Source organism: Microcebus murinus, chromosome 7 (assembly GCF_040939455.1).
Source record: "Microcebus murinus isolate Inina chromosome 7, M.murinus_Inina_mat1.0, whole genome shotgun sequence".
Classification (NCBI taxonomy): Eukaryota; Metazoa; Chordata; class Mammalia; order Primates; family Cheirogaleidae; genus Microcebus; species Microcebus murinus.
In genome coordinates, this window is record NC_134110.1 from 32673708 (window position 1) to 32697114 (window position 23407).

The 23407-nt window shown below is 34.2% G+C and overlaps 1 protein-coding gene across 3 annotated transcripts in view; it reads right to left on the reverse strand.

Annotated features, from left to right (window-relative positions):
• The window catches only part of KHDRBS3 (KH RNA binding domain containing, signal transduction associated 3), a 192238-nt gene that overhangs the window by 83849 nt on the left and 84982 nt on the right, over positions 1–23407 (reverse strand). For all 3 annotated transcript variants that reach the window (XR_012920138.1, XM_020289028.2, XM_076005000.1), the window contains exons 4-5: positions 21264–21410; positions 9300–9439 (exon numbers count right to left, since the gene is read on the reverse strand). Coding sequence is in view for 2 of the 3 variants with exons in the window: in XM_020289028.2 (XP_020144617.1) it covers positions 9300–9439; positions 21264–21410 (287 nt within the window). In the remaining variant the exon portion in view is untranslated. The remainder of the gene's footprint in view (positions 1–9299; positions 9440–21263; positions 21411–23407) is intronic.

Sequence of the window (23407 nt, forward strand, 5' to 3'; positions counted from 1 at the left end):
CTCTAGAAACGCTAATTTTCCAGTGCCACACTCTAATTTCAAGCCACAAACAGCCCCCTTCTTTTCTGTTTCTAAGCCTCCCTCTGCTTAGAAGAACTACCCTCTGGCACTTTCTTGCTTGATTCTCTCACTTTCCGTCTAAGTTTGTTCAAATCTGTTCTCTCCATTCAGAATACTCATACCCTCATTTCTATTTCCATCGTACTCTTTGTTCATCTCTCTTTCCCCTATTTATACCATTCTGTCCCAGTCACTTATCTCTCTGACCTTCCTCTCTTACATTCTAGACTCCCTGAGGTCAAGACAATGATTTAATCATCTCTGTAACTTCAATTCTTGACACAGAAAGGACTCAAGGAAATTTGTGATATTAATAACCTAACATCAGAAACAGACTGATTTCAAAGAGGTTTTGAAGAAATTATTAAAACTTCTGAAAAACCAAAGTATGGTGGGGAGGAGTTTGCCACTGTATGTGAACATGCTCCCTGGATTCCTTCTCCAGCATTTGCACTGGACATGTATGTGCTGGCCGAGCTGTAGCCAAGAGAACCAGGCTTAGGCTGCTTTTCTTGTTTGTCCGTCCCTGCTGGCATGTAAATTATGAGTTTTTGTCATAAGTTCTCAATAATTTGTAACACTATTTGCTTCAGTAATTGCCTTCCTAAAGTCTATTAATATTAAGGTGATTTTAAAAGAAACCATCAATTTTTCTCCTTTTGTCTCCCCTTCATCAACTCCAGGGTGGCTGGTCACTAATACACTATCAGAGAGTATTTCAATAGAAAGTAATTTGATACTGAGTACTGATTTCAATAGGAGCAATTCAGTGGACCTTATAGTAGGAAATAAAAACAAACACAGAGAAACTCATTTTCAACCTAAGTCCTCTAGAGTTCTGCTTCGGATATGGGGCATACATGTCAGGCATAGACACCTGAGTTGTATTAAAGGCACAAACTGTATAGTAACGACAGAGTTGGAAGGAAAGAGAAGAGGGTGACTGTTGTCATAGTTTAGGTGGAAAGTTGTCCTGAGCACGTTAGTCTAGTAGAGAATCAAATAATTTAAAAAACATCCCAATAAAAAGTTTTTATTTAAAATTTCCATAAATTTGTCCAGTTGAGGAAGAATTATCACTTTCTTTTATCTACCCTTTCCTTAATAAAAAAGAAAGGTACTTTATAATATTGATTGGTACATTAATATAAATCATATCATAGACTGGGTGAAACATTTATGGCCCTAATATTAACTACTCAAGTCTTCCTGATAACATTTCTCATAACTTCATATACTAGAGGGGGAAAATATACTATTTTCAGTTATTAAGACAATCCTTAGCAACTACGATATCATTCTTAATCCATTTTAAAGAGAATATCATTTAACATTTCTACTTAACGTGTAACACTTTGTTGTTTATCCTTCTAAAAATAAAAAAATATTTTTTAAATAAAGGATTTAACATTTCAAATGGCAGTAAAATATTTTGTTTTTACATTATCAAAATAAGGTATTAAATTCCTAAAATACATATGCATTAAAGAAAGTTTTGCCAAAATAAATACATTCTGCCTTCTAGTCATACACATAGATACAAATTCATAATCAACAGATACATAATTGCCTTATAAAGCTACCTTATAAGAACCATAACTATTTTTTTTAATAGAGTAAGAGGCATGGAGGAATTTTTCTTTCTCATAAAAAAACCGTTTGGAACTAGGTTAGGTGTTGGGGTAGAAACATGGTGGGCAATGCTGGGTGAGAGGAGCAGAAAATAGTTCGTCTCTAGCCTGGCACTCCCCACTGAGTAATCCTTTGCAAAGAGTGCTCATTCCTTCATCCATCCACCAACCGGACTTTACTGGGTGGCTGCTGTGCACCAGGCCCTATACCCTACTTTGTGCAGTGGGAATGTAACAATAGGAAACAAGACAGGAGAGTTTCTGAGAGACCTCATGGAACTCACATTCTAGTAGATTTGTACATTCAATAGGCTAAAAATATATTTTTACTTAGGAAAGAAAAGTATAACTGCTTCCTATAACTGTCTAACTTTTGTTATAATTTCAAATTACTAACTACTGAATTAATTTTTATTTTAAACCAAACTTCGAAAACCTTTTGGTGAACTTGATGCTGTTGGATAATTTAAAATCTCTAACTTGATCTTTATCTAAAATTCTTCCTTAATGACAATTCTGTAAATCTCTTGCCAATTTGCCTAATAATTTTATAGCAGCCAATTTAACACTGCATTTTCCCATGTATTTCGAATCCCGAAATGTGAGTTTCTTTATCTCAAGGCTTAAAATTAATGATCTAAACCTTTATTTCAGTGAACATCAAAATTACATACCGGTTTTTATTGTAAGTACTGCATTAAATTTCAAAAGCTGAAATAATTTATGAATTCAGAAAACTTCTTTATAAGAAAATAAATTGATTCCTAATATATTTTGCTAAAATTTTAAAAAATTATACAATCAATAATGAATAAAGAAGGTTAGGTTATCATTACTTTTTAAACTACATGGCTCTTAATGATGATAAAGTTTAGAAGACACTACTGTTTAAACAAACAAATATAAACACAGAAAAATATAAAGTTTAAAATCTAAGCCCAGATTTTAATATGGTCCTTTAATATAAACTGATGAAAGGCTGCTCATAGGCAAAATGTTATAAAATTTAGGCACCAGTTATGGGCGGAGGCAGGAGCATAGGGAAATGGTCACTCATTAGTTGGTAATTGAAAAGAGAATTTATACATATTCAGATTACCAGTCAAGTCCTCTTCAACTTCCTAAATCATTTCCATTTACTGTTTCAGAGAACAGGTTCATTACTTTCACTAGTTCTTCCAAATCTTTATATTTGGACAATGGCATCCGTGCATATCTGTTTTCTTGTCATTTTTAAACCCTCCCCCCACCCACCCATGTTTATTTTGTTAGCTCAGAGTTTCTTTGGGGCTCTTTTAGGAACACTCTTATATCCCTAGCAGCCATTTATAGTGTGTTTCCTCTGATATTTATTTTAATCTTATCATTTTTTATCTTCCAGAAATATCTCTAAATTACTAGTTTAATAAATTTCAATACTTTATAAATTTTAAGGCATTTTTATTCAGTAATTTAGTAAATAGTTCAGTACCCAAACTGGAGTTATTACATGCTTTTGGTAAAAGTATATCTCAAGGGGAGAGAAAGTGAAAGAGTATGTATCTCTAGAAGTGAGGCTCTTAATATTTATTTTTTGAAGAAGCCCCACAGGTCCCCCAAACCTGAGAACAGTGAGTTACCCATTTTTTGAAGAATAAACTCAATTTTAGCAGCCTTGTATCCATATAGTATTTATGGTACAAAGGTGTTATGATTTTAGGCTTTGAAATATTTCCTAAAAGCATATAATGGCAAGAATCAAGATAGCATAAATTAAAATATTTTAGTATTCTTTAAATTCAATGTTAGATGAGAGAAATGAAAAAGACAGAAAGCAGCTTTTCTGGGTGGCTGTGTGTGCGGCAAGTGGGATGGTAATCATATTACATATGCATTTACTTCTCAGGAGAAACGTGTAATATTGGCAGTGCTATCCCTATTTGACTAAAATATAGAGAAGTGAAGTTGCTTTCCTGTGCCACTTAAATAGTCAGGAGTGTCAATAACTTCTGAACTCAAATTTATCTAATTCTAAAGCTCTATTCTATGAGATATCCTTCAGGGGCAAAAACAGACCTAAAGATCACCAAAAAAACTGTTAGAACTGATAAATGAATTCAGTAAAGTTGCAGGATACAAAATCAACAAACAAAAATCAGTAGCATTTATATATACCAACAGTGAACAATCTAGAAAAGATATCAAGAATGCAATACCATTTACAAGAGCTACAAAACATATGAAATAGCTAGGAACCAATCTAACCAAAGTTATAAAGATCTAAAAATAGGACTGCCATATAATCCAATAATTTCACTACTGGGTATATACCCAAAAGAAAGGAAATAAATATATCGAAGAGATATCTGTACTTCCATGTTTATTTTATTGCAGCACTATTCACAACAGTCAAAATATTGAATCAACATGAGTACCGATCAATGGAGGAATGGATAAAGAAAATGGATAAATGGAAATATTCCATATAAAATGTAATATTATTCAGCCATAAAAAAAAAAATGAAATTCTGTTGTTTGTAGCAACATGGATGGAACTGGAAGCCATTATGTTAAGTGAAATAAGCCAAGCATGGAAAGACAAATAAAATATCATGTGTTCTTACTCATGTGGGAAGTAACAAAAGTGGATCTCATAGAGAGAGACAGAGTAGATTGGTGGTTACCAGAGGGTGGGAAGGGGGTTGGGGATGAAGAGGAAAAATAAAAAAGAATACAAATGTATTTATTACAACTGAACTGTACACTAAAAAAGGATAAAAATGGCAAATTATATATTATACCTTAATGAAAAATAATAAAAAATTTTAAAAAAAAAATTATAAATAGGTGAGGTGACGGATATGTTAATCTGCTTGATTTAATCATTCCATTGTGTAAAAATATAGCAAAACATCACACTGTATACCATTAATATATACAAGTTGTCATTTGTCAATTAAAATAAATAAATGCATAAAAAACAGAAACTTTTAATTCCAATAGTCAGTGGGCATGCAAATTAAACTGGCCAACATCCATTCAATTCAATACTAAATTAGAATACGTTGCCATTTATGTTATGAGTGATGAAAATATATGATACATATAATTTGTGGTGTTGGGTGGTGGTAAATGCATTCCTATATAAGCGATTAGCAATTTCTTAGATTTTTAAAAACCTGATCTCCATTCATTTATTTCTTCAGTGATTATTTATTGAACACACCCTGTTTCAAGACTGTGCTTAGACCCAGGAACACAAAAGGCAAAAGGTATCCTATGAGCTCAATCTAGTCTGGAGATAAAACAAATTTAGTAACTACATTGCCACATGGTCCCAGTAACAGCAGAGGTTAGCACGGGTGCTAGATGCTCAGAAAAATAGTGCAGTACCCAAACTGGAGTTATTACATGCTTTTGATAAAAGTGTATCTCAAGAACTCAACAGAGGGGAAATACACTTAACTAATGTGAAATAGTCTAATATAATCCCTCTTTTGAGGCCTCCAAGAAGTGCTTATGTATGAAGGTATGAATTGATGTGTTTTTAACATCTGAGAACCCCTTTATTCTTTCTTTATAGGTAGGACAGAGTTTTATTCATTTGCCTCCAGAATCTTCTGTACTGGACCACTTTTAGCAACACTGTAATGATTACAGGGGAATAGCTTAAAACGTCTTTGGCACAGCACGAAACACAGTTCCTTATCAACTTCACATGTGGTCAACTCCAACTATAGTCAACTACTACAGGTGTGTCCAAAAGAGTTAATATGCAGGCAGTTAATTCAGAGGCATTTAGAAGTGATTATGCAGTCAGTTAATGAAGATTACCACTACTCCGGGTCCATTTAAAAGATCTGTGCTGCTTTCTTTAGCACAAATCTGACTGTTCCTTCTATTAAACTGTTTATTACTCTACTAGCCAAAGCAATGTCTTTGTATCATGTGTATTTGAATTAAGACTACCAACTGATGATATACTAAGTTTAAAACTTATATAAAATATAACTTTAATAATAAAGGTTTGTTTTTCATTCCTCTCTATCTTGGTATTTCTTTCATCAACTGATTTATTTCATCCTCATCTGTTTCTAGCTTTACATTCTTCGGAGATTTGAATTTACAGTGTTTGAATGATGAACATATTATAATACTTTGGCTTTGGTTTATTGTAACACTTCTATATAGAAATGATTTCAGAAGGACTTCAATTTTGATATTACATTTATATTCAGAGAAAATGCTTACTTATAATAAATTTACTGATTTTAGCAAACATTTGAAGTGTTATTTTTCAAATATAAAAACATAGAGATAACAAGGGATAGAAGAGCATGAACTTTAGATTAAGGCAGGTTGATACTAATCTTGACTCTACCAACTAACTGAAAAATACTTCAAGAAGATGTATAACTGCCATATTTCTAGTTTCTTCATTTTTAGTTTCCTCATATTTCTACTTTCCTCATTTATAAAATGGGGATAATTATAGTTTATATGCAGTTGTTTTGAGGCACAGATATGAAATTTCTGGCACACATGTGTTCTCAAAAAATAGCCACAACATTCCACTTCTAGTTTAGCAATGTAAGCTCCAACCAAACTAACCCTTGGATAGATAACCCTAAACTTTGGCTAAAATATTAATACAAAAAAAAGTCACTTGAAGGTACTAAATAAAGATTAGAAGCAAGCAGATTCTGGACTACTACTGACACTTGGAAAAAGGTAACTGGATGAGGTGCCTTCTTAGGGTTTTAGCATGAGGACAGGCTACAGGAGGCACACACAGCAGCTACAACTCTGACTGAAGACCCATGGTTTTTGTGGTCAGAAGGTCAAAATTTGTAGCAACCACAGATGCTGGAAAGTGAGGAAGGAGCTGCAGAAAGAAGAGAACTAGAGCCACAAATTCTGTGTATGAACTCTGGCCAAATCTTTGGTGACCACTGAACCATAAATGCACAGGGATGAAAAGGATGAATGATTTCAAATGAGATTTGAGCTGCTTAGCAAGAAATATAGTTTGCAGTTTGAATCAAGTCAAGCCATCTAATAAAACAAACAGTTTTTTTGTTTTTTTTTGAGACAGAGTTTCACTTTTGTTGCCCGGGATAGAGTGCCATGGCGTCAGCCTAGCTCACAGCAACCTCAGACTCCTGGGCTCAAGCAATCCTACTGGCTCAGCCTCCTGAGTAGCTGAGACTACAGGCACACGCCACCATGCCAGCTAATTTTTTCTATATTTTTAGTTGGCCAATTAATTTCTTTCTATTTTTAGTAGAGATGGGGGTCTCCCTCTTGCTCAGGCTGGTTTTGAACTCCTGACCTTGAGCGTCCGCCCGCCCTGGCCTCCCAGTGTGCTAGTATTACAGGCATGAGCCACCATGCCCAGCCTAAAACAAACAGTTTTAAAAAGTAAAATACAATCAACACTCTTGGGAGGAATATAACAAATTCCAGTTTTCACAGAATAACATTTACTCTAAAATAAACCATATTAATTAGCAGACAACGAATTAAAAATAGCTTTCAAAAAATTTATAATGTATAAAAGAAAATAGGATAGTAATGACCAAAAAGATAAGACATCTCAGCAGAGAAATAAAAATTAAAAATCAAATGAAAATTTGACAACTGAAAAAATACAGTATCTGAAATAAAAATATCACTGGATAGGCTTAATCACAGGATAGAAAATACAAAGGAAAGAGGCAGCTCAAGACAGACTAGTTTGGAAAAGAGGACAAAAAATGAACAGAGCCTCAGAGGCCTACAGGGTAATACATAAGGATAGTTTCCCAAACTTTCTCAGTTCACAATATCCTTAGTGTCTCAGTAATTTCTTCCATGGTATTTACCCCAGGCCCAAATAATAAGTAACAATTCTGGTAACTGAATTATGAGGCCCAAACAACTTACATATGTATTTCCTAACAACTTTGTAGCTGTTAGAAAAAAAAAAATACACATCAATTGAAAAGAAATATGCCTTGATTGGGAGGTGTGTATCTGCTATAGCATCAATAAAGCACATATTATGAACACATAACTATTTGCTTCATACATGTACAAACAAACAAATATAAACTGGTAATGTAGGGATAGGATGAGTTTGAAGACTTTCCAAAAAGCTTCTAAAATATATTTTTGTTCTTTTTTTCATATTTTGGTAAATTGTACTAGCTCCCATCACAATAAAGATAAAAGTAACATGGAAAATGTGGTATGAGGAATAATACTAGGACTCTCAAAATTATACTGTCCTAATCCCAGGAACCTGTATGGTTACCTGACTTAGAAAAAAGACTTTTGCAGATGTGCAAAAGGATCCTGTTATGGAAAGACTACCCTGAGTCATTGAAGTGGGCTCTAAATATAACCACATGTAGCCTTGTAAAAGGGGAGGCAGAGAGAGGAATTTGAGACAGATAGAAGAGGAGATGAGAGTGTGATGGGGGACAGATCAAAGTGATGTGGCCACAAGTCAAGGAATGCTGGTAATCACCAGGAACTGGAAGTGACAAGGCAAGGATTCTCCCCTGGAACCTCCACTGGGAGCGTGGGCCTTCCAACACCTTGACTTTGACTTAGTGGTACTGATTTTGTACATATGACCTCTGGAACTATGAGAGAATAAATTTCTACAGTTTTCAGCCACTAAATTTGTGGCAATTTGACATAGCAGCCACAGAATACCAATATAGCAGGTAAGTAATTTCTTATGATTTCAAGTAAATTTAATGGGAGAAGAAATGGAAATGAAAGAGATTTACCACTTATAATATGATGTTGAGATATTATTAGGTCTTTTTTAACAGAGAAAATATGCCTATACTACGCCCAGACCTATGCTTATTTTACATGGCAGTACCATTTATAACTGTTCTGACACTGCTCTGATCAGTAATACTCGGCAGAGGAAGTGACTTTTTGTTTTCTCATATGAACTTGGAGATATACAAGAATGCAATTTTAAATTATTTCAATATAAATTTTATCTAAAAAAATATATATGGTCACTAGGCTAATTGAAAAAAAATTATGTTACTTCTTGCCAATGACTTAATAAAAATTCTGTGTTCCTGGCCCAGCTCAAGAATTTTAGATACCACAGAGCATTTATAGTGACTAAAATGATAATAGGCATTTGGACACACTCCTGGTGCCTGACACTGTGCTTAGCATTGGTAGTGTGGCCATAAACTAGCCTGAAGCTATACTTAGTGGGAAAACACAGAAGACCATTATCCCAACCTGCATATCAATGTTATCACTTCCATTAAAAATAAGACTCATTTTAACAAATTAAAACATTAATGTTGTAAAAAATTAATGCTAAAATACATATTTTTAGAAATAGGTTGCCCAGGCTGTAGTACAGTGGTTATTCACAGGGGCCATGATAGCACACTGTGTTCTTAAACTCCTTGCTTTAAGCAATCTTCCTGTCTCAGTCTCCAGAACAGCTGAGACTACGCGTGTATGCTAATATGCTTGGCTGAATACAGGTTTGTACAGATATGCTGATAGAGCTGTTTCTGGCTATTAATAAAGAAAACACTCAAACTATTGCCATGGTACTCTAAACTACCAAAAAAAAGTAAGTCAATTAATTGCACCTACCTGGTTATTGTTGGCGTTGGTACACCTCTTGTACGCAAGGTAGGTTTTCCTCGAACCACTGGAACATCTGCATTTTCTGAACCACCATTTAAATATGTTAATTCTTGAAGCTGTGCTTGCCTAATCTCATCATTATAGTCCTACAAAAAGAAGATAGCATAATTTATCTCATATCAGAAATATAAAAATATTTTGAATAAAAAGCTAATAATTTATGATAGAAAAAAAGGTTAGGAAAATCGTTCAATTCACAAAACAAGATATGAGTTTTGTAAATTAAAAATGTGTCAGCAAATTTTTGTAAAAAGGGAAAAAAGCCACAGTATTTTTCCCCGAGCTAAAATTTTCTCTTTTTTTTAATTTTTTTTTATTTTAACATATTATGGGTGTACAAGTGTTAAGGTTACTTATATTGCCCATGCCCCCCTTAAAATTTTCTATTATCACTCCTTTCCCTGGGCATACTTTCCAAGTGAAACATTTATTAAAAAAAAATTAAAATACCATATCACTGATATGTGGGCATTGTTATTTACAACTTAATTCAACTAGCAGTTATTGAGCACCTCTGATATTCCAAGTAACAGAAAGACAAAAAGGAGTAAGCCACAATTCCAACAGCCAAGGACCTAGATCCAGCAAAAGAGAAGGATTTACCATGTTTTCCCGAAAATAAGACAGGGTCTTAAATTTATTTTTCCTCAAGAAGACACTTATATTCAGGTTTATATTCAGGGGATGTGTTATTTTTTTTTTAAGTACTATACAACAATCTACATTTATTCAAATATAGTTAAGTTGTCTTCTTCTGGAACATTAATTATAACTCTCCAAACCCTGAATTCCATCCTGAATTTCTTGCAACTCTATTTCCTTTAGAACCACTGGCCCCAATCTCTCACGTCAAGCAATAATGCTCTCATGGAGCAGATGAGAAGGACTACTCGCTCCGTGACAAAATGTATGGGTTGTGCAGATATGCTGGGTAGCCATGCCCATCAGTAGGTCTTATTTTCAGGGTAGGGCTTATATTGCGCAAATACTTAGAAGTCCTGCTAGGGCTTATTTTATGGGTAGTCTTATTTTTGGTGAAACATGGTACATAAAACAGGATAGCTTTCCTGAAACTAAGAACCATATTTACACATTCTTTTTGTACATTTTTATTTATATATTGTACAAGTTATGAACTTCAACATTTTTTAAATTGAATACATAATATTATTCCTGAAAAATTCCTCTTTTTCCATCTTATATTACTGTCCAAATACCTAACTCACAAACTTATGGAATCATCCCAGATGCCTCCCTCTTTCTTACCACCCTCAACTCCATTCAGTAATCATCAATAAAGACATGGAATAAATAAATGTAAGTGTGATCTGCTATACAATAAAAAAGAAAGTTCAGGTCTAAAGGATCAAAAAGGAAAGTTATCTAACTCAGCTGTCAGTAGTAAGATAGGTTCTCTACACAAGTGTCATCTAAGGATGAGTGAGAACTATTAATAATTAATTACCAGAAGAGGGGTGGCAGCATATTCCACACAGAAAGAAATACATCTTTGAAAACCCAAAGTAATGTTGAGTATAGGGAACCAAAAGAAGTTCTATATGGCTGAATTGTAAAAACAATTTGGGGTGGGAACAGGGGCTTAAAGTGGAAAAGAAAGCAGAGGCCAAATCACACAAAGCTTTAGGTCATTTTCAAGATAACTTGAAATGTTTAAAATTAAGGGTACTAAGAAGTCATTTATGATTTTAAGAATGTGAGTTACATATTTAGGTTTATTTTTTGGAAAAATCATTCTAGCATTATTAAATATAGATAACATAAGACTGAAAGCAGGGATCAAGACACCTCAAAACATACATGCTTCTCAAGTATACATGGAACATTTTCAAGAATAGACTATATACCAGGCATTGCATAAGCCTCAATAATTTTAAAAGGACTGAAATCAAATAAAATGTATTTTCACATCACAATGAACTAAATTAGACACCCACTAAAAAGAAATTTATGAAATTCACAAATATGTTAAAAATGAATAACATAATGAACAGTATCATTAGATCAAAACAGAAACCTCAAGGAAAATTTAAAAATACCCTGAGATGAATGAAAATAAAAATACAACACACCAAGATTATAGAATGCATCCAAGACAGTGCTCAGAGGAAAATTTACACCTTTAAACGCCTATATCTTAAAAATAAAAGATTTCAAATCAATAACCTAAACTTTCACCTTTAGGAATAGAAAAGAAAAACTAAACTCAAAGTAGGAAGAAAAAATAACAAAAGGGCAGAAATAAATAAAATAGAAAGCAATACAGAAAAAGCAACAAAATCAAAGAGAAAAGACTCAGATTATTAAAATCAGGAATGAAAATGGGATACCACCTGGACTTTTAAGAAATAAGAAAGGATTGTAAAAGAATACGGTAAACACTTATATGCCAAAAAATTAGATAACATAGATGATATGGATAAATTCCTAGAAAGACAAAAGGTACCAAAACTGACTCAAGGAGAAATAGAAAATCTGAACAGATGATAATGTGTGACATAGTAAGAAGTATATATTCAGTCTCTGTCCCAGGTTCCCTTCACAGAGATCCCAAACCTCTAGGAATCTAGTGAGTAATAGAGGGGAGACAAGCATCTTTTGTTATTCATAATAAGCCCCTTTCAACTACACCAGAGTTTATGTTAATGAAGTGACTGGAGGATGAGGGCTGGTTGCCAGAAAGAGCAAGGCAAGATTAGAGGGTTGGAAGTTTCAGCTGTACCCTCTAGGGAAAGGAAAGGGATTGGAGATTGATGCAATCACCAATGGCCTATGATGCAATCCACCATGCCTAAATAATGAAGCCTCCATAGAAACCTTAAATGATGGGGTCATAAGAGCTCCCAGATAGAGGAATCCATGTGCCAGGCAGGTGGTTCATCGCCAGCTCCACAAGGATAGAAGCTCCGGCACTGCAGACGTTCACACCTTGTCCTGTGTATCTCTTCATCTGGCTGGTCTTCTGTATCTTCATATAATAATAGCTTTTATAATAAACTCATAATAGAAAGTGAATTATCAAACCCAAAGGAGGTTTGTGGGAACTCTCCATATGTAGTCAGGTTGGTCAGAAGTACATAAAGGCCTGAGAATTAATACTGGCACCTGAGGTGGGGACAGTCCTGAGGGACTGAGTCTTTAACCTGTGAGGTCTGATGCTAACTCCAGATAGTGTCAAAATTGGAAGACATTGTAGGACACTGAGTTGCTGTCTGGAGAATTAAAGAACTGGTGGTGTGGGGAAAAACACACGCACACATTTGGTGTCAGAAGTGTTGTGTGTAGAAAAATAGTTTTTTATTTAACAAGAAAAAATACAAAATTGGTACTCAAAATGTTTCTTGCAAAGAAAAGCCTATACCCACATGATTTCAATGGTGAATTCTAACAAACTTTTAATGAAGTAGTAATGCTAATCTTTTACATATTCTTCAAATATTTAACAGACAGGAACACTTCCTAGCTCATTCAATGAGACCAGTATTGCCCTGACCCAAAAACCAAAGACATCACACACAAGAAAACTACACACAAATATCCTTATCAGTACAAATGTTAAAGCTGTCAAATAAGAAAAAATTAAGAAACCAAATGCAGCAGCATAATTTACACAAAAGAACCAAGGTGAATTTACCACACAATTACAAGTTTGATTTAATCTGAAAATCCATTAATGTAATAAAATAATAAGATGAAGGACAAAAAAACACATGATCATTTCTATAGACAGAAAGAAAACATTTGACAGAAGAATCCAACATAGTTCAATGATAAAAACATTCAACAATCTAGGAAAACCCACAGCTAACATCAAATTTAATGGCAAAACACTATGTCATCCTAAGACAAGACAAAGATGTCTATTCTCACCACTTCTATTCAACAATGCACTTGAAGTTCTAACCAGGACAATTATGTAACAAGAAGGAAAAGTGGCATCCTGACAGGAAGGAAAGAACTAAAACAATCTCTGTTCACAGGTGGCATAAACTAGTATACACAAAATCCTAAGAAATCCACACACATACAAAAAAAATTGAGCTAGTAAGTTAGTTTAGCAAGGTTGCAGGATACAAGACCAATACACAAAACTCAGTTCTTATTTCTTTATACCAGCAATGAATAACCCAAAAATGAAACTAAAAATCAGTTTCATTTACATCAGCATTAGGAATAGCATACTTAGGAATAAAATAACAAAATAAAAGCAAGATTTATAAACTTAAAATTACAAAACATTGTTGAAAGAAATTTTAAAAGATCTAAGTAAATGGAAAGATACCCAATTTTTACAGACAGGAGGACTTAATAGACGGTAATAATCTCCAAACTGATCTACAGAGTCAAGGAAATTTCAACCAAGATCCCAGTCTGCTTCTTTACAGAAAATAGACAAGCTGATTCTAAAATTCATATGGAAACGCAATGGACCCATAATAGCCACAACATTCTTTAAGAAAAACAAAACTGGAGGAATGGCATGTTCCCATTTCAAAACTTACTAGGAAGCTATAATAAACACTGTGTGGCATAAGGGATAGACATAAATATCAATGAAATGGAAGTCAGAGCTCAGGCATGAGTTATGGTCAACTGATTTTTAAGTAGCTTCTTTTACAACTGGTACTACAACAACTGGATATTCATATAAATGTAAATAAACTAATAAATGAATGAACTAATGAACAGATAGAGTGGGACCCCCTCTTCATTCCATATATAAAAATTAGATAAAATAGATCATAGACCTAAATGCAATAGCTAAAACTATAAAACCCTTAGATGAAAAAACATAAGGAGCAAATCTTCACAAAGGAGACTGAAAGGTGTGGCAAGAAACTGAGAAAGGTAAGAAGAAAATTGTATTATGAAAGCCACAAGAAGTCAGTGTTGTATTCACATTCTGTCAAATAGCCAAGTCCTAATTCCCTGGGATTCACTAACAATAAAACCACTACTGACTTCAGGAACCATATTTTTGAGGAAGGGTGGAGCTGGAATCCATTTCAGTGGGATGAAGAGTAAATAGCTGTAAGTCATAGACACAGTAAAGGCAGGCTGCTTCTTCCTGTTGTATGGCTACAAAGGAGGGAGAAAAAGTGTCATAGTTTGAAGGAAGGAAAGGAGGATTTTAAGAAAGAAGAAACATGAGCATATTTGAGTGTGAATAGAAGATTCAGAGGAGATAGTTGCCTGAATTATTCATAATTTAGAATTAAAGATATGAAAGAATAATTTAGAAACTTTATTGAAAAATACTGTCTCTTTTCAAAAGCAGACTACAAAAAAATTACTTGAAATTTGTAGTAGAAAGCATTGTGGAATTTTTAAAAAATAATATTAACAACAATCAAAGAGGAAGCTGAAATCATAATTAGCTAACACTTGCAAAGTAAGTAGATAGGAAGACAAATGATGACCAGTGCAAGTCACTGTGATTAACAGGAGAGGTTCTTTCCCTGACATATTCAGGGTACTGTGACCTCAGAGGAGTCATTTGAATCTTTCCATTATTTCAACCTTTCTAGAACAATCTTATTAATGTTCTAAATCACTTTACCAAAAATGTGTGAAGATTAATAAATGATATGTAAAGCACATTCTAAATGAATAATTTGTAAAGCTCTAAATAAAATGTGTTACATAAATGCTAAATATTTGCACCGCTGGGAAGTTCTAGGAGCTGTGATACTAATTGTGTGTGGTCAAAAATAGATTCAGGGAAAAAGAACATGGCTGAAGCCCTATTCAGAAACACCATTAATTTTTTTTAAAGCATTGCTCTAAATAGGATTAGAGAATTATAACCGTATCACAAAAACTATAAAGTCCATTTAAAATATCATTTTTACAAAACTGTATCTTATAGAAACAAAGTGTAGTAGAAAAATGCAGAATTTGAGTAAATCACATCTGAGGATAAACGTGAATTTAACCAACTGAACTTGGCAGCTAAGTGATTTTACACAATTTTTAAAAACTTTCGGTGACTATTTCTTCTAATATCAGATGGACAATATTGATATAATCATTATAGTTACAATTTTCTTGGTCATTGAAATAATGCTTTTAAATCAATAGAGAAACCAATCATTGATGATAGCTTACAGATTTATTTTTATAATTTTACATTTTGAATTTCATTTTAACTCCTCATCTGAAAGTAAAACTATTTCAACATTAATATTAACACCATTACTAATTGTGAAGGGTAGAAAGGCAATTAGAATGCTAATTAATTATGTGTAAGCAGTACTTTCCTATCTAGTGAGTTTAGAAATATATGCTAGCCTGGAGAATGGGAAAAAAGTTAAATGAAATCATTAAAAGTAACCTATTAAAATTCAGTGAGTCCTCTGCCAGAAATTTACTCTTCAGATATATTTGCTAAAATATAACAATATTTATGTCCACAGTTAAAACTGAGACCACTGTTTGCATTATAATCCATAAGAAATAACCTCAATGTTCATTATTTGAGGACCAATTAAATAAATTCCAGATCATGCATGTAATGAAAGATTACACAGGCAGTGAAAAGAATGAAGTGAAATTTTGCATAGGCTCATATAGACAAAGGTCCAAAATGATTTAAGTTAAAAAAAAAACGTAGGCCGGGCGCTGTGGCTCACGCCTGTAACCCTAGCTCTTGGGAGGCCGAGGCGGGCGGATTGCTCAAGGTCAGGAGTTCAAAACCAGCCTGAGCAAGAGCGAGACCCCGTCTCTACTATAAAAATAGAAAGAAATTAATTGGCCAACTGATATATATATAAAAAATTAGCCGGGCATGGTGGCACATGCCTGTAGTCCCAGCTACTCGGGAGGCTGAGGCAGGAGGATCGCTTGAGCCCAGGAGTTTGAGGTTGCTGTGAGCTAGGCTGACGCCATGGCACTCACTCTAGCCTGGACAACAAAGCGAGACTCTGTCTCAAAAAAAAAAAAAAAAAAAAAAAAAAAGGTAATGCGAGGACATGGGACTTTGGTATAGCTAAGTGGGGAACTCGGCAAAGCCTCCCCACAAAAAGCAATGATAAAAATGACAAAATGGCTCAACCGTTTTAGGAGTCTGGAAACTAACTAAAGATATAAAACAAAATGAAAGTACAAGAAATATATTCATGAAAAATTACTAAATTTCAGGTAAGAAAAGTGAGAGTCAATGACCTTCCTGCCTGGGGATGTTGCCAGTCCTCCTCCCCAGCCTAGCTGGTACACTACTCTCACTAGGGCAGGGAAAGCCATGAAAACCCAAAGCTTTGTTGTACAAAAGGATTGGCTTAATTTGGAATAAAATGTGAAACACTCCACACCCAGCTGTAAAACAGAGCATTTCTGGTAGAAAAGGCATAGGGATGACCTGTGAATCAGCAAGCCTAAGATTGCATTCTGGTGAGGGCAAGTAAGAGGTCAGCAGACCAACCAGACATTTAACAGAGGGCTTCAGGAAATGAGACGGCCATGGAGGACCTCCGTAAGCTCTCCACATGCCTCTGGCCAAATGGAAGCCTATGCGTAAGTACAGCGAAGAATGGAAGGTGCCAAGGCCCTCCATCCACCCTTTCCTGATGGTATGTATGGGCACATGCAGGGGAGCCAGGGGAATCTGGGAGGAAAGTAAAAGCCAGGGCAGGTATGAAAACAGACTCCTTTGGATACAGTCCCCAATGCACACACAGCCCCATTGGCAGAGGACAAAGCCTCACTAACACAGGTGTGTGAGCAATGCTGACACAGAGAACACTCCTAGCTGGCCAGGCTTAAACATAAAAGTAGAAAAATAACATTAAAGAGAGATATTATTAGCTGTACCCATGAGGGAGATAGACTACACAGATCCAGTCTAACTAAATTATTAAAGAAACAGAAGAAAAAAAGAAAAGGAACAATATTTAGTAAACATATCAGAATCTAGATTTGCTATGATGTTATCTAAAATGCAGAGTTTTCAACAAAAAACTAAGAGATGTAAAGAAATAGGAAAATGTGACACACACTCAGGAAAAAAAAGCAGTACAAAGAAAATATCTTGGAGAGGGCCCAGAGGTTGGACCTGCAAAAAAGAGATTAAAGAAAGTACGATAACTATAATGAACTGTTCCTCTCTTTCACTAGAGGAGCTCAATGGCAGACGTAAGGTAGAAAAATTAGTGAACTTGGAGAGAGGTATAATTTTAATTAAAATTTTTCAGTTTGAGGCACATTTGGAAAAAAGCATGAAAAAAAATGATACTCACTCATCTATGAGATGCCAGCATGTATACCAACACACATAGCAGAAGTGTGGGGAGGGAAGGTAGAGAAATGTAAAGAAATAATCACCGAAAACTTTCCACATATAAAGAAAAACATAAACCTGTAGATGCACAGAGCTTAACCAACAAGATAAATGTACACATCACAGCATATTCTCACTTATAAGTGGGAGCTAAATAATGAGTACACATGGAAATAGGAAAGTGGAATAAATAGACACTGGAGACCCAGAAGGGCAAGAGGGTGGGAGCGTTGGAGGGAAGTGCGGGATGTGAAATTACCTATTTGGTACTATGTACGCTAACTGGGTGACGGTTGCATAAGAAGCCCCAACTTCACCACTACACAATATAGCCACATAACAAATCTGCACATGTACCCCATAAATCTATAAAAATAGAAAACCACATCACAGCTAAATTGATGAAAACCAAAGGCAGAGAAAGTCTTGACAGCAACAAGAGAAAAACAACAGATCACGTACAGGAGAACAACAAAATGATTAATTATTCTCTTGTCATCAAAAATAATGGAGGCCAGAAGGGACAGCGGCATATTCAAAGTACTGGAAACAAACCAATTAACAAAACACAAAAAAACTGTCAACTAAGAATTATGTAATCTATCCTTTAAAATGTAGGTAAAATAAAGACCCTGCCAGAAAAATAAAACATTTTTTTCTAGTAGACTTTGGTTACAAGAAAGTCTAAAGGAAGTCTTTCAGGCTAAAAAGAAATAATAATGTATGGCAACTCTAGCCACAGGAAATGAAGAGCACCAGAAATAGTAAATGTGTGGGTTAACATAAAAGATTTTAGAAAAATATTATACTGTAAACCAATATTCCCAGAATTATAGATGCAAAAACTCTTAACAAACTATTAGTAAACTATATCCAGCAACATATAAACAAGATTATATACCATAACTGAGATTTATCCTCAGAATGCAAATTTGGTTTCATATCTGAATATCAACTAACGTAATATGTTATTATTAACAGAATAAAAGAGAAAAAAATCACTTGATTATCTAAATAGGCAGAAAAAGTATTTGGCAAAATCCAGCACCCATGCATACACCATTTATTCATAATACACACTCTCACCAACTATGAATGGAAGAGAACTTCAACATGGCAGCAATAAAAAATCTGCAGCTAATGGTGAAAGACTGAATGCTTTTCTCCTAATTTTAGCAAAATACTACCTTTAGCATTAGAGGTTCCAGTCAGTGTAATAAGGAATGGAATAGAAAGGAATAAAATGGAATAGAATAAAATAGCATAGTAACATAAAAAGATTAAAGTCATCTAGATTGGAAAGGAAGAAGTAAAACAGTTTTTATTCACAGATGACATGGTCCTGAATGCCATCAAATCCTAATAATTCACTAATTAGGATTCCATTAAATAATCCTAATGAGTCTATTAAAAAACAGCACACTAGAACTAACAAACATGCTTAGCAAGGTCACAAGTTTAAGCAAAAGATCAATATATAAAAATCATTTGCATTTCTATACACTAGTAACCATCTGAAAATGAAATTTAAAAATAATTCCATTCACAATAGCATCAAAAGCATAGAATATTTAGTAATAAATTTTATAAAAGAAATGCAAGGCTGATACCCTTTTTAGAGAAATAAAAGAATATCTTTTTTAAAAAGTGGAGAAACATTTTACCTTCATGGATTAGAAGACTAAAAACTGTTCAGATGAAAATTATACGCAAATTGATCTACAGATTCAATATAATATTTATCAAAATCCTAGCAGGCTTTTTTGGTAGACATTAACAAGCTGATCCTAAAATATATATGGAAATGTAAAAAAGTCAGAATAGCCAACACAATTCTAAAAAAAGAACAAAATTGGAGCAATTATACAACCTGGATTTCCAAATTTACTTAAAGGCTAAAGTAATAAAGACTATACTACTGACATTAAGGACAGGCATATAAATCAACAGAAGTGAGAAGCCAGAAATAAACCCTTACATTTATGTTCAGTTAATTTTTGACATTGGTTCTAAGGCAATTCAATGAGGAAATGCTTGTCTTATTTCAACATATGGCGCTAACACAACTGGATATCTATATAGAAAAAGACAAATTTAGATCCTAACCTCACACCTTACATAAAAATTAACTCAAAATGAATTAGGAACTTAAATGAAAGAATACTAAAAAGCATTGAAAAGGAAACAGCAGAAAATCTCTGTGACCTTGGTTAGACAAAGATTCTTTTGGTAGCCCAGATTCAGGGTGAGGGAAATTAGATTCTACCTCTGGGTGGAGGACTGTAAAGGTCCTGGGGTAGAAGGTACCACTGCAGCCATCTTTGGAAAATAGAACCTGTCCTACCTGGCTAGACCAGCATTGCTGGTCCACACTGCATGCCCACTAGAACATAAACCTCTGCTTAGTTGTGGTATTTCATAGTTAAAATTTTGTAGTCATTTATATGAATATGTGGTTATTATATGACTCTCCCATTAAACTATAAACTCCATGAGGGCAGAGATCTTGTCTTTTATTAATTCACGTATGCCTATCACATAGTAAGTTCTCATAAATTTTATTTTTAAACTAAATGTCATATTAAATGGACTGTCCCATTTGTTTGTGAGAATTCAGGAAAACAGTAGCCATTTTCAGCTCTCAGGTTATTAAATACTTAGTTGTAATTCCATGTCCCAGCTTTCTGAAGGCAACCCTGAGTTAAAATATCCTTTCCCTATAAATATAATTATTTTCCTCAAAGATGATATCAACACAATACATGTGCTACAATACATACATCAATCTATCAGAACAACCTAAGATCAATGAAGATAGTTTTATCTCAGAGTTTGGCAGATGTGTCAGCTTCTCTAAAATAAATTGTCTACAGAACCCAAGTGCTGAGTGCTTTCATTTTTATCAAGAGCATACAAATCACATAAAAGAGTGTGTAAATCAAAAAATTACAATAACTTTTATAACAGAAGTAGAGTAGTAGTCCCTTTATATTATCACATTCTTAGCAATGTCAAGGTGTCTGAAAGGGTTAAAACAGACTATCAGTTGTCTGTCAGATGCTAGTTACATATTAGCTAGCAATAGCCCTTCTCCTCTGTGCTCATTATGGTTAAGTCTGTTATTATATTTATCACATTGTACTGAAATCACCTGTTGATGTTGCTCTTTTCCCCTAAATTACATATTGTTTGAGGGCAGGGACAACTTTTATTCATGTCTGCATGCCCAACACAACGCACAATGTTCAGCACATGGAAGGCACTAATAAGTCTGTGTTGGAGAACAAACAAACGGTTTGTGAAGCGTTTTCAGTGTCACATAAAATATAGGACTTGAAGTCCCAAACCTGAATTAGTGATTCTAATCTGCAAGATTTTTAGCCATGAAACCTCAGCTGTACTATTTAATTTCTCTAAAAGTCCAACGCCTCATAAAGAAGGAATAGTGCCAAGTAATTCACAGGGACACTTATGAGGTTTACTCAAAGTGATGTACATGGAGCTTTTTAACAGATAAGGAGCTATGCAAATAACAATTACTGACAAGAATTGTCAAGGATTAAAGTAAAGAAAGGACTTTAAAGTACAAGTTAACTATCAAGAAAAACTGTACTAACAGGGATGAGGAACTTTTTGATTTCTTCCAAAGCATGTCCCATCCGAGCATAAGCTTCTGCAGGTGGAGCAAACACTTCAATGAGAACGTGGAGATCGTCATTAAGGTGGAAGTACTTTGCTTCTCCACTTTTCCTCAACTCTTCTTCCTGAAAAAAACAGAAAAATTGCATTTAAAAATGCATCATTATAAGAAAAGAAAAAGAAAGTAAAAAGGAAAAAGGTGTAAACTATACATCTGATGCTGGATATTCCCAGGCATTTATAAACATGCCAAAGGCTTCCTACTGTGCTGGAATAAAGTCTCCTTTCCTGACGCTGGTCTACGAGGAGCCCCATGGTCTGTCCACTGCTGCCTGCTGTGGTGCCTTTGCCTTCCTGTCTCCTGAGTTTGACTATCTGTTTAGCTGCTGCACAGGCCTCTGTTGTGTTTCTCAACCTGGCAAAGCTCCCAAGCTCACTTATGCACTGACTATGCTACATGCCTTTGATGCTATTACAAAGCATTTATCACTATCAAAATACCAAAATACCTTATTTTTTTACTTATCTATTTTTGATTTTCCCTCACTGGAAGGTGATCAGAGCAGAAAGTGTTTTGTTTGGTGATATATTCTTCATGTCTAGGGAAGTGCTTGGTATATAGGAGATTCTCAACAAATATTTGTTGAATGAATGATTAAATATTACTTCTATGAATGAATTATTTGCTCATTCACATATTCATTCAAAAACATTTCTACATGTCAGACACTATACGATTTTACACAATTATGATAACGTTTTTTAAACTTTAAAATCATTACATGATTTTACATAATTATGATAAAGGTTTTTAAACTTTTATATTTTGGTTTACATAAAGAAATTCAGGCGGAATTGAGGAGGGGGAAAAAGATTTTTAAGGGACTACTGATTTTTCTCTCCTGCCTTTTCCTAACTAACATTCAATTATAGGTCCAGATTTAGAGAATCTGGGTCATCTATTAATCTTTGTTTCCAATATTAAAATCAAGACAGATTAAGATTAGTAGGAACCTGAAACTAGAGTCATTTCTAAAAGGTAGAAAATCTTCCTAGCCTCTTCAAAAAACCCATCCCATAAGAGACATAACCCCAGGAATTCCTGGCAACATCGTCTTTTAATGCCATTATTATCCAAGAGGCCAATAATGCTAATGCTACAGACATACACACTGGAAGGATTTTGTATCATTATATAATTCCATAGAGTGAGGAACTATTACCAGACTATATCATAGTTTTATGATGAGAGGCAGAATAGTGTTTAGGGAAAAACACAGACTTTGAAGTTCTACATTCAAATCCCCAATCCAACATTTACTGTATGACCCTGGGCAGGTTACATTATCCTCATTTTAAAGGGGTGATTTTCAGCGGGAATAAAAATAGTATAGTACTTATCTCATAAGGTTGTTATATTAACAAAGGAATTAATACACAAAAAGTCTTTAGAATTATGCCTCACACATAATGAACACTCAATAAATGATGAATATAGTAATGATTATTATTATATAACTATAGCGTTAATTATTCTATAGTAAAGAAAGTGTGGGCAAAACATCTAGCATGACGTTTGGCACAAACTAAAGGCTCAACAGATCATAGCACTATCATGACTATTATTTCTATAACCAGCTGATACATATCAGTAATGACTCCCATAATTTCATCAATATAGCATATAAATGAAGAAAATGAGTTAAATTCTCATTAGACTTTAAATAGTGAAAACTCGGAGACTCTAAAAGGATAAGATCTTAATACTAAGTAATGGGAATCTCTTTAGAAATAAATATATTATTAATTAATAATTTCTACAAATGAAAAAAAAACTAGTGGAAAGGACCAACTGAAATCAATATTCATAGGTTCAAGCAGTGAGGATCTGATTATAATAGAGCAGATGGGATACTGGTAGTATCCATTTAGGTAGCAAACTTCTTAAATGATCATCTATGGTCACCTACAGTAAAATGCTTTTGAAGGAATAACTAATGGACCATGAGAGAGGCTTACAGCACAGTATGAGGCATGGGCAAGAGAAATGGAGTGAAATGGGCTCCTTCTTACTGTATTCAAGAGTTTAAAGAAGGAAATGGCAGACTCAGGGTTTTATGTT